The following is a 13,100-nucleotide window of genomic DNA, read 5'->3' on the forward strand; positions in this document are numbered from 1 at the left end:
AACAATATTATGGCCAAGTGGGAAAAAGGGAAAACCTGCGATTGTCTCCAACTCCGCGGATCGTTATCCCTTTCACATTCGATTTAGCATTTAACGATGCACGAAATCTGCAGCTCCGGTGCCCATTTCCACAGCGATTTCCACTTCCATCCCGACAATTTCCACACAATTTTCAATTAATTAAACCAAAAATATTTCTGTTGCTTCTGTTGCCGTTCGGCCGGGGCCTTTTACAATTGACGTAAAATATAATTAAAATTGTTCATGTCAATTCGCAAAGCGAAATCAGAGTTGAGGGACTTGCAGAGAGGCACAAAAAATCAACGCGATGCGACGCATTCAATCAATGCGTGGCAGACAAAATGCAAAATGCACTTTTATTGTATTTTAAAACAAATTGAAAAGCCAACATTTTACTGTAGTAGAAGTAAAATGTCGAAAAATGTCGGGCTTCAAAATTAAATACCACATAGTTGTATGCCCTGTACAGATAGCAGCCCACATGGGTTCACTTTATTTAACATATCACATTTATTTAACTTAATGTACTAATTGTTGACCATTAACTCATATACTAATTGCCAACTAAAAGTTATATATAAAAACTAAAACCGAATGAAAACATATTTGAATAGTTCTGGTATCACCTTTTTCAACATCATGTCCGAAAATCATCACCCGAATATGTTTTTACTGACCTCGATCCTCATCCGCTCATAAATTTTCATGTTGCCATGTCACTTGATAATCAGAATTTATGGTTTAGTTGTTAGATAATAGGGCAAAGAATTAATTCCCCAGCTCCCATGGCATTTATGACATAACAAAGCCCATCATGTGTCAGTTGAAAGCAGTTTTGGGTTAGAATATTTCTGCATGCATTGCTGTGTAATAATAAATATTTTGTTTGGCTTTTGCTTATGTGGGTAGGGCTTCGCTTTTTGCGAATGTTATATGCCACTTTTTGTTGCATTTAATCTTGCATTACTCTCGTCGTAGCAGATTTGATTTTTGCTGTTGCTGGCATGTAAATGGGCTAAAAGGGCGGGGTTTGTGTGTCGTTGCATTTTTACGCCTGCCTAGTTTTATGTTTGCAGTTTTTTCAGACTTTCACCGCCGAATGCAAAATTGTCAAACACACAAGTGCTGTATAAATTTCAGATTCGATTGGACATCCCCAGGGGATTGGTATTTAATGTCGAGCAATTGGGGGTATTAGTCGATAGCAATATCGATTATATCGATGATTACATAAGACTATGCTATTGATTTACCGTCGCATTGGATAACAATCAAAGATCAGATTTTACTAGCTTTTTCAATTCCTTGTATGATATCGATAGTGAAAATCAATCGAGCTATGATGTTTTCCCAAGCCTACTGAATTGTGCGACCCCAAACATCTTTTCACCTGCCTGCACAAAACGCAGCGTCAACATCATTATGGCGGTACTGCCTGATTTCTTTGACGAAAGCGCAAAAATTTTCCTAATGATGCCGCGCAAATTCAACTGCAACTAACTGTTTGCTATATACATACCCATACTCATACCCCCCAACCGATTTTCCACCGCACCGACTGCAGTAATCTGGTCATGGCCAACGTGGATGATTGTTGACTTTTATGATTTCCATTTCTTAGCATTATTATGGACGTGTGGCAAATCAACAGCAGCAAATAGAAAACACAGCAGCAGAAGCAGTAGCAGCAGCAGCAGCAGCTCCAGTGGTACAAAAAATCAATAGAAATAGAAATCCCCCGGATGGAGCAACTCTCCCCCGTTCATCTGCTGTGCGTATGCCATAAATCGTAACAATAACTACTTGCCACTTGGCCAGACAACGGGCAGACATCCACGTCGAGTTGGATTCGAACTGGGACTCGTATTCGTATTCGCATTCGGAATTGGTTTTGGACTCAGAGTTGGACATGGACATGGATGTGGACATGGGGCATAGACGCATAGAAGGCGGCATACGATTTCACTTGACTGACAAACAGACATAAGCAAAGTGTTTGGCTTCACTCGCAGCTCGATTTGTTGGCCATATCCCTCAAGTGACTTTCTAAGCGATTCCGAATGCCTGCAACATGAAAAATGTGGAGCGAAGGCAGTGCAGCAGTGGCAGTAGCAAAAACAGCTCAATGCCATTATCATTGGGCAACAAATCCCCAATTACACGTAATATGCACAGTGTACGTATTGGTGGTGTGGCTTCATAAAACACTTGGATCTTACGATCCTTGAGACTTCGGCTTACTATCTTTGGTATGCGAACTTTTGTTGTGGCTATTGGCATAATTTTGCTATCGCTCTTATCTTACCAACGATTCCCCATGAATTATCTGCTATAAACTTGTAAAGTACAGGTTTTGTATGTTGCCTAGCTCGCAAAGGCAGCTGTATCTCAGGAGTTCAGGAAACCAATTTTGGTATGTGAAATTCTTTGATGGCAGGTATTGTAAAAAAGATTTCGTTTTATACCTACACTAAAGTTGATATTTCCTTATTGGGTACATTACGATGAAAACACTTTGGGTGCGAGCACTGGGTATAATTCCAGTCGAAACACTCATCTATCTCTTTGACAAGGATCTTCGGCCCATTAATCCATCTTCTCCAACCCACCATTTCCCACTCGTCCTTCAACTCGTGTCCAGTGTTGTGTAGTGTGCTCACAAATATTGTCCCATACAACTCATAAAAAGCCCATTTATAACTGTTAACTTGTAGAAAAGTATTTACAGACGATTTAGCAGCTCACAGAATTACAACCAACGCCACACAATTGCAATTGTTTATTTGTGTTTACTCCTCTCACACCGCCCCCTTTCAGACCCACCACCCACTTTTACCACCCGACCCCTCCCCAATGAATTTCCCCCTTCAGTGGACTGCTTCTTCTGCTTTGGCAACTACTCCATCCATCTCTCTTTTGGTAGCAATAAAAAGTGTTGTTATTTGTACAATGTTGTTTGTTTGAGCCGGAGTGTGTTTTTTGTTTTGTTTGCCATTATTGTTGCTATTATTACAGTTGTTGTTACATTGGTCGTTGTTTAGTGGCCAACACAGCTGCTGCTGACACGCAGAATTCAATGCAACAAGAAGAAGCCCAAGTGCAAAACGAAGAGTAAAAAAACAGGAAAAGCAAACAAAACAACAGCAGTAGCAAAAATCATCGGGAAAACTCAAATGGGTAGAATCCAAAGTTTCCCATTGTCCCACGGCTGAATGAACATAAAGACATGGGTACACGGAACTGGCGAAGCGATGGGGCATTATGGGGTTAATGATAACATTCAGCAGTGAAGAAGTTCGCACCAAGTTAAATGATCGAGAGATATTATTAAGTTGAGGAATTGAATAAGTTTTTGTTTTGATAAGTTTGTTAAAGGGGCGAGTGCATGCATTTGGTAGTACCGCATAAAAACCTCATTTCCATATTTTTAAAGGCTTATTAGCAGCAAAGCTCTTTGCATCAATAGTGGCTCAAATGCTGTGGGCCGAGAATGGATAAAATTCAGCAAAGAACAAGCGGCCGAGTTAGTTTCGTATTTGCGTAGTTCACATTTGTTTTTCGGCATTGCTGTTGCAACAATTACTGCAGCGTGAAATAAAGGAAAAGCAAACAAATGCACTTTATCTGCTGGCCAACAGAGTACAGCAGCGTATTTACAGGAAAATGGGTTATGAAAAACAATTTGAAAAGGTATTAAATTTATGTCAGTCCCCGCCCCTGGGTTGTTGTAAAATTTTATATGCACATACAAACACGCAGCGAGCTGGTCGCTGTCAACAGAATTTCTCATATTGATTTTGCCTTAAATAATAAAAACTCCTTTTTGCCCTCTTTTCCAGTGTGCAGCGTTTAATGGCCAATGGATAAAGTGAGGTAAGTGAAACAATAAGACCGAAGGGGAGCGATTTTGCAGCATTGCTTATTAAAAATAGCAGGCTGCAAAAAAAGAATCCTAAAGTGCATGGACAGAGACACAGGCGCAGTCACGAGGCTTGTTGTAGTATTTTTCAAGAATTGGGACAACAAGGCGCATAAATAACCGACATACCAACAAAAAAAAGCAGAAACAAAACGAAGGAAAAGCTGGTAAAAAACTAAGCGAAACTCGCCGAGATACTGCACTTAGAATAGTAAACAGCGCTGGGGAATAGGGTTGGTTACACGGAGAAACTAAGATATTAAATCAAAAACATACTATAAGGTACCAACGATCATAGTCAATATCTGAAAATGACCATAAATGAAACTTCAATAATAATAATTCTTATTGTAAAAGTGTTTTGTAAAATTTAAACATCCCAAGTCCTAATATTTGCATCTTTCAATTCAGTTCCTCAATATGCGATTGCATTTTAAGCATATTTCAAAATTGTAGAACTAAAGTTAGAACCATATTTTTCCAAGTGTGTGTGCTCCTTGCGAGTGTGTGTAAAGGAATTGGAACTAAATACGAGAGCTAAGATGAAACGCAATGCATCCCGCCCCCGCACTGCTCCCCTGCCCCCCGCGGCATTTGCCCACTCTGCCGCACAGTGGGAGCAAAAAGAAAGCGCACATACCGGTTTTCCGCGGCCCAGAGACACTGCGAGTGTTGTATAGTACACGGGGACAGGTTTATTTTCCCGTTGGGACTGTGTGACAAATCAAGCGAGAAGCGAGAGCGAAGACAACAACCGCGACCAGAGAAGAACTAAAAAGAAGACGCAGCCTTCGTGCGCGAAAAACGTCAATGGCCAGGAAAATTCTGAGTGGCGAAGGAGCTCGTGGAAAACGGCGTGCAAGAGGGACGGCACACAGCTGCGACGCGCGGCGTAATGGCAGCAGGAAATTGAAAAAAAAGTTGCCGCGCTCACCTTTGGGCGGCTTCTGTTGCATTTCCTTACCTGTTCTTGGCGCTTGTCTTTTCCACGAGGTAGTTTGGGGTATATGCTGCAGACCCAAAACATAGTAGAAAGTTGCACTTCGGAAGAAAGGCAAAATTTCAAATTATTTGTACAACTATACAAAATACTGCAATTGTATTTTACAATACCATGATTTACAAGCAAAGTGGATAGTAAAAGCCTCGTTTATAGCTTTTTTTTGACAGGAGTCAAATTAGCATTCAATTGGTGTTTGCTAGTTAAAATGTTGTATAGTGCCAGGTATCCGTTTAGCTGTTATTTCCTAGTAGTTTTCAGTTTTTCCTGCACTTGACAGACGTTGCCACCTTAACCGCCTAGGAAAGAGTGTCAAAAGTCAAACACTTTTGCTTGTCTCAGCCCCGATCTCTTGAGTTGTGGAAGTCACACAGAAAGTCGCTGTTTTTTTCGTGATTTATGATACTTTTTTGGCTTGGCTAAGGCCAGCTTAAAGTCCGTGGCCCAGAAAGAAGGAAAATCAATTCTGCAAACGAGCGAAGATAAACGATAGATAGCTAATCACAAATCTTTTGGCACATTTCGAAATTAGTTCGCTTTACAGTCTCAAAGAAGGCCTTATGTAATTGTTATGCAGCTATTTTATTGAGCGATAGTCTTTTGTTTTAATGCTAGATTTATATAATAATTCATATAAGGCTGTAATGCCGTAAAACTAAATAATATTTATAAAAGATGATATCACAAAATCTACTTCTGAGTTCCTTATTTTATGTTACTGCTTTCCAGAGTGTAAAATTCAAAATAGTCAGAAAGATTAAACCTATAGCTTGAAAATCTTGATTTTCTAGTTTGTCATACTCTTTAAGTTACTTAATATGGTGCTCAATTAATTAATTAATTATTGCCTTCCGCATAATGCTCGCACTATAGTTTGCCGATTTCCTGGAGATACTTTCGCTTGCGTTTCTGCTGCTTCTCGAGTTGCCGCTGCATATTGGTTCGCAATCTGTCCCGATATTCCCGTTCCCTATCGAGTGCACTCATCTGCTGGGAACTGGCCTCCGCGTCGAACTCGAGGTCAAAGGCCGTCTCCCATTGGCGACGCTGCTGCAGCTGGATGAGCTCGTTTGTCAGCTGCAACTTGGTGCTAGCGATTCGCATCATCTTGCGCCTGGGCCGCCCCAACTCCCTTCGGTGGAGGTAGAGGGCATAGCTCACGGATTTCTCCCTCCTCTGGGAGTTGCCACTGTAGTCGCTGCTGGAATAGTCTGACATTTTCCTCTCGTATCTTCTATGCAAATTGAAACGTTCTCCTCAGTGGTTTGAGGCCAAATGATGCATTCAGTGCGTGTGCGGGCGACTTTTAAACCACTCAGGTATATGGTTCGATGCGATGTGGGTTTCCTCGAGATTTCCCGGTATCCCAGGTATGCAAAAGTCCTGGATTTATTGCCGCACATTATATCTGAAGAGCTCAATTAGGATACCTATACCTCCCCCATAACTGAACCTAATCCCGCGCCGCGACTTGAACTGATTACGTTTTCCAGCTCGGTTGTTAATGCCATCGGTGCTCCGGTGTCATCGCCAGCAGGCAGAATCGCAAAATAGAGAGCTCCAGGTTCAATGCAAATGCAAATGCGCTTTGCATGTTGCCGCTAATTGGCAACAGTTGTCGATGCTACTGTTCTTTTGCTGCCACACGACGTTCCCTCTAGCTTCGGTGCAGTTAGCGAAAAATCTAGGCCCAAGACGTCTTAAAGATAGATCGGGAAGAATTCCACATAAAAAAGAACCCAATTCAATCATTCCCTTTTTGGATTCCAACATAATACAACAAGTAAATTACTTTTGTAGCAAAATTGCGAAGGTATTTATTATTCTAATCGTTCTTTATAGAACTATATTCTTCAATTAAGCATGAGAATGGAAAACCACTTAATCTCCCGAAATATAATAATTTCGTATGAAATCAGATTTTCTGTGTTTTCAAGGTTTGTTGTCTGCTTGGTCCCCAAGCCTCATTAACTATTCACAATTAGTTCTGCGTTTACTAGAGCACATTCTCGCTTTTAAACAATTTATGTTCGTGTAAGGTTTTCAGTTCTTTTTTCTTGGGCCGACGTGACCGGCATGATTAATGAACGCCGTTATGCTTTTATGGCCGATATGGAGGCAAAGCCCTGCGTTTAGTGTCCATATCCATGTGTGTAATTCGTGCGCATGCGTCGCTGCCTCAGAGGTGTTGCATAAGTCGGCGCCATAAAGTGAGCCGGCAGAAAAACAATAAAACACCAGCAAATTAGAAATTACCTTTATGTGCAATACGAGGTAGCGTAGAAAAAAAAGAAATACAACGATAAGCTGAAAAAATTGTAACAAATTTACACACAATGGGCAGTTAGCAGCCTGTGGTAGGGGCATTGCCTTGTGGCAAATGTGCGTGGCATTACATCAGCGGTTTCTTTTGGCTAACTCTGCATCTGCGGCCTCATTAAGCCCGGGTTAAATCGGAACTGTAGTTTCCAAGCCAGGGTTAATCGGAACTATACATATACGTATGCATATGTTGTTGCCAAGGCGGAAACTCAAAGCCCCCGTAATGTTGCAGATTCAAACATAACTGCCAAGTGATTTCCCTTTAGCTGAGGAAAAGCCAGTGCTAATTAACCCACATGGCCAAGAGTGTAAAGTGGAAATTGCTCTGCAGCTTTTCCAGCTCTCGAACTGTAAAAAAAAACTATTCCAGTCCAACTGCATTACAATGTTATCCAAATGACAATACGCAAAATATATACACATCTCCCTAAAAACTTTTCCGGGTGGCGACAAATTTCCAACTGGCAAAACTCCATGTTACAACAAAATATATAAAAACGTAGCTACAACATGGCAAAAAAAAAACAACAAAAAATGAATATTTTCCACATCAAAATGCACATAAATAATAAATGGAACCAGCCAAACGGCCAGAACAGGAACTCGAAACCTGAAACAAAAGAGAATCGAGATGCCAGAATCGGGCGAACTGAAAACTGAAACTGAAAACTGAGTACGGAAAACTGAAAAACAAATAGAAAAAAAAACGAAGAGAAAATGTCGGTCAGCAGAAGGAGCTTTTGTGTTTTTCGGGACAATTGTTAATAATGAAAGCGCTGGCAGAAATTATGAAATTAATTTTCCAATTTTAATTATGCAACAGTTTCCAGCTTCTCTGGCTCTCCGCTCCTCAAAATGCAAATTGACTGGCACATGCAGAAAGTTGCTGAAGTGGAGACCCTTTTGTGGCTGCACTGCCAAGTGGATTACTCCTTCTGGCACACCCACCTACCGCGCTCCATTCAATTATGGCCAACACAGATACACACACTCGCATTCAGATGCAGGCACACGCATCCATGAGATTTCTGTGCGGCGGTCTGCGCCACGTTGATTAGAGCTAAGCCCTAAATTAGTTGCTGCCGTTGGCCGCGTTGATGTCGCGACCTTAAGACCACGTTAATACTACCCCTTTTGGGATTCAAAATGGGCCGCTCGATGAAGTCATCCAGATGGCAGCGGATGTGGAGTGGGCAGCTCAGATTTTCAATTGATATATGACTTATGCCTAAGCTATGCCTCTAAATAAGAAAAGTAGAATGGTGATTTTCCAGTACATTCCCTTATAGAGAATATTCATTAATTATTTTAAAAGAAATTTGTAGACATATGTATTTATATGGGATTCACAAAACCGCAAAATTCACATTTTCGTATTCGCTTATTATATATCTTTCTATCTATTTATCTATATTTAGTTCATAATTAAATTAGTGTGTCATGGTTTGGTTCTAAGTTTATTAACTTTATTTTAACACCTGAGCTCTGAATCGTTAATTATTAATTTGAACTTCATATTATGATACTAAATGATTTTGCGAGCTTTATCTCTATATATTTTTGAAGTTCGTGTTCACAAAATTTTCTCTACTGGATTATTGAAAAAGTATCAATCTGTCGCAAGTTGTTAATCCTGCTCAAAGGACTTTGTGACACAGATTGTAATGTCGTTAGGGCAGCAAACAGTCCAATTTGATTTGTCGTAAGTTATATGAGTGTTAATCGTTTCCATTCCGGAATATCTTTCTGCTGGACAAGGCCGAGAAGAACACAACAATGGCCGGAACCGAAGAGCCCGAGCGGCGGCACTTCCGGAACTTAGTTGATGCCAACTTATTAGCGAACACCGTTTAATGTGCCCAATTAATGTCAACCAAGTTGGCGGCGGGTCGGCCAATGATTTCTGGGCGATTTTCTGTGGGCGCCTTTGGGCCAAGAGTGAAATTCAGTCGAATCGAAAGTTTCGCTTGGCCATTGATTGGCTCGCTTCGCTGCACGCTAACAAAAACGCCAAGTCCGGATCGCAAAACTTTTTCGAATCGAACATTTGTAGAAATGCATAAAAATTAATTAACAAGCAGCTGATGCCGTACAGCGATTCAGTTTTTTGGCTTAAAATTATTATTAGCCAATGCGAAGCTGGTGGAAAAATTAAGGCAAAAGCGTAAGAATTTTTAATTGGCTTTTCTGCTTCATCTTCTCCCCGGCTATTGTTGCCATTATTCTTGTTGTATTTGTTGTGTTTCCTTCTCAATGCCGTCGTCATCGTCGACTTCTCGCACATTTAAGCCTAATTAACTTTCTACTTAGAGCTCAGTTTTCATCTTCTCGCCGCTGGGGAGAGTGGATTTACACTGGGGAAAAACTGTAGGTAATTCAAATTAAGTCAATGAACTTATCTTTTGAAGGGTTATTTTTTATTTACACTAGCTCCTATACCATTTTTCAGTATATTTAGGTCGTTAGTTTTGTTGCAGTGTAGGCCATCGTCTTCTGAATTCGCTTCGTTCCTTGGCTTTGGTTCGCTGTGCAGTTTGCATTGTTGGCTTTTTGTTTCAGCCCCTATCGTGCCGTTGTACCTTATTGTTTTGGCCGCCTCTTGGTGCTTTAGCTGCTTTTTCTACTTTTGCACTGCGTCAACTTCTAATTTCATTTGAAGCCTCCGCCGTTGGCTTTGATGATGATGCCAGGGCCAAGCGCAGAACTTGCTGCTTTTTCTACAGCCACTGCTGCTGTTCAAACGTGGCTAACAAGGTGAAAAGTAGGTGAATGTTAAGCAGCGGCACCAACAATGTTGGGAAAAACAAAAGAAAAATGGCAACAGCACTAACAATGACAATAAGTAAACAACATTTAGCGAAAGAGCAGAGTGAAGTGGTAAAAAACACACACAAAAAGCAAGACGACACACACAGGCAACAAAGGCAGAAGACAAAACGTGCCAAAAAAGGGTTAGAGCCAGAAACAAAAGACAAACAAACAAACATATTAACGTAAAATGTTGTTGGCCGCCGATGTTGCCGCTGAGCATGTTGCTGTTGCTGCTGCTGATGGCACCGATAAGTTGCTGCAGCAACTCCGGCATCTCGAGCATAGTACGTATCTCCGGAATTTTCATCTTTTTCCCCCGCCTCGTGCCGGAAGTGCACATTAAGTGTTTTTAATTTCCAGTTTCGCACAACTGCAGAACTGTTTGCGAATGAAAAGCGAAAGGCGCGGGCGTGAATGGAAAGTGTTGCTGTCGCGGCCTCGCACAAATCATTTTTGGGCCATTCTTAAAGCTGTCAAAAGGAAACTGGTGAGCCAAACTGAAATACAGGCAACTGGAAAAAAATTATGACAGCGAAATACATTATGCTGGTAGCTGTAGAAATTTTATTTGAATTTTTAACAAAAGCACTTAGGAATTTAAGTAGACCACAATAAAACTCCTTTTGATCATTTTAGTAACTTATTTAAGTTTAATCTGCTATCTTCAGATTTATATCAATAACAACACCCATGTACTCAATGTGAGCATGTGTGTTGTCAGATGTAATGAAAAGCGATTTGACCTTGAACGGTGGTGCCAAGGAGTATAATAAAGTGCTGAAATCGCGTGCACTTATGATGCTTTTAATTTCGAGATACAAAGTCGCACAATTTTCCCCTTTTTCCTGAAACTACCATAGATGGCCAGAGATTGCAACAAAATAAAAGGGAAAAATAAGTGCAACAACTTCCATTTTTAAACATGTGCGAGAGTTCACGGGGCGTGTTAAGCACTTTTTCTGCGCATTGTGTTTCAGTTTGCCAACGTTGAGCTTGCTTTTTATATTTTTAACGATTTTTCTTTTGCCAGCCGGGGTTAAGCAAAAAGCTTTACAAAACATTTTCGTGTGAAAAAATTTGATTAAACCTTCACGCGTTGGCAGAACTCAATTCGTTTTTACATAATGATCGGATTTAACGAAAAATTTAATTACTATTTTTGCTCGCTGACATGTCGCTGACTTTGACATTAATCATCGCTGCCGTGTGTTGACTGGCCGTGAAGTGTTGGCCAGCTGATGGGCCACTAACGGACTTGGCCAAACAGATTCGAAAACAATTTACTAAGCAAATGTGCATCTAACTGCATTTGCCGAATGCCACTCGAAAATTCATGATGAGCCTGCGCAGGCATTGCTCGATCTAAGTGCACTTAAAAAAAAGGGTTAGCCAGTAAAAGGATTTATTAGATTACAGGAAAAAAATAATTTAATATTTTTCTCTATAAAAAGTTACTGCAGATTGAAATAATACAAACGCGCTTGAATTACATGGTACTTAAAAACAATTTAATTAGTTAAAATATTTGGATAATCCTTTTAAAATCCCTTCAATTTTTTTCTGTGCCAAATTAAGTGCACCTCCGTAGCGCTTTTTCCAATTTTAACGATTCAGTGAAAATGTCGCATAGATTACGTGACTTTGATGCGATTGACATAGTGGCGAGATTTATGCGTGTCCCTCCTGGCAGGTGGGCGTGGTCAGTTGGGCTTGGTTTGGGCCCCTCACGAACGTGTGTTGCCTGAAATTACAACGAATCCAAAAATGGTACAAAAAAAGCGGGGAACAGCGCCCACAACTAATTTGAATGCCTCGGCGTGTGTGTTTTTTTCGAGTTAGATTGAAGAGACAGTGGAAAAAGTGAGTGAGTGAAAGATCACGACCAAAAAGTTGGCAGCGAAGGCGGCACATGAAAGTTTACGACGTCGCATCAGCGAAATGGGCAAAAATTGTCGGACACACTCTGTTGCTATCTTTCGCTTTTTTGTTTACCAACGTCGAAACTTAATGGCCAAAGAAAAGCGAAAACGGGGAAAAAAGTGAAAATCCTAAACCTAAATGGGCGCGGGCTTGCTAGAATTCTTTAATCGCCGGTGAAATGGAGAAAGAGTGGAGCTAATCTAGAATCACTAGATTTCATGGTTGCCTACAGCTGGTTTCAAGCAATGGGGCAATTGAGGTAATGGATAAAACAAGTCTTTGCAGAATATGAAACTAAGGAACTTGAATATTTTAAATTCTAAAACGAGTTAATCTTTTTTACTTTAAGTTAAGTCCTTAGAAGTGCAGCCTAATAAATACATGTATCTAGTTTCCCCTTTTGTCAGTTGATATTTGTGATTTTCACCAACTGCTGTTAATCCCTACCTAAATCCACGAAGAACACATAATTTCTTTGCTTTTCTTCTGGTCTGTCTGAGTGTTTAATATAATATCCCGCAAGTCTTTGTACTTTGTCGTGTTTTCGTTTTTTCCGGCCACAGGGCATTTCAAAGTCTTCCATTTCCGCTGTGAACAGGTGCGCAGGGAGGTCTTTGCTTTTTTTTCTGAGACCTCTCAACCGAAATGTTCTTCCGCCGACTTTTTAAACGGTATTTGTATTCCATTACGGCTTGGTTTGTTTTTAGCCATTCAATTTGTCGCCGGCATTTGACTAATTTCCTTTCTCGGTAATGCAACGAATTGCAAATGTTGAGCATACGCAGTGGTGTACGCCCCTCCTAGCCAAATATTTTAATGTGCAGCGTTTTGTTGAACCATTTGCAACATTCTTGTAGCTGCCACCCGTTCAGTTGCTCAGTCGCTTATTCATTCATTCATTTATTCGCTGCACTCGTGCAACTTTCATTCATTCAAAATGCTGGGATGAAAAAATAAACCGTAAATAAAAAGCGCAAAGGCTGAAAAATAAAGCACTCGACATGCACACATAGATCTACTCCTTCTACCAACGCCCACTTAGACAGACCCCGACCAGACTCTGATTCAGATCCAGATCCAGAGCTATATATACACATATAGCTGTAG

The 13,100-nt window shown here is 40.6% G+C and overlaps 2 protein-coding genes across 2 annotated transcripts in view; one reads left to right on the top strand and one right to left on the bottom strand.

The window, feature by feature from the left end:
- LOC6610826 overlaps positions 1–13,100 on the top strand; it is a 107,581-nt gene that overhangs the window by 12,750 nt on the left and 81,731 nt on the right. Inside the window, exon 2 of the mRNA XM_002035356.2 lies at positions 3,861–3,894. The gene's annotated coding sequence lies outside the window, so the exon portion shown is untranslated. The remainder of the gene's footprint in view (positions 1–3,860; positions 3,895–13,100) is intronic.
- LOC6610820 lies at positions 5,641–6,205 on the bottom strand. The gene has a single exon (XM_002035350.2). It carries the CDS (start codon positions 6,156–6,158, stop codon positions 5,808–5,810), a length of 351 nt encoding a protein of 116 aa, XP_002035386.1. The 5' UTR covers positions 6,159–6,205; the 3' UTR covers positions 5,641–5,807.

The sequence above is a fragment of the Drosophila sechellia genome, chromosome 3L (genome assembly GCF_004382195.2).
Source record: "Drosophila sechellia strain sech25 chromosome 3L, ASM438219v1, whole genome shotgun sequence".
Taxonomy (NCBI): domain Eukaryota; kingdom Metazoa; phylum Arthropoda; class Insecta; order Diptera; family Drosophilidae; genus Drosophila; species Drosophila sechellia.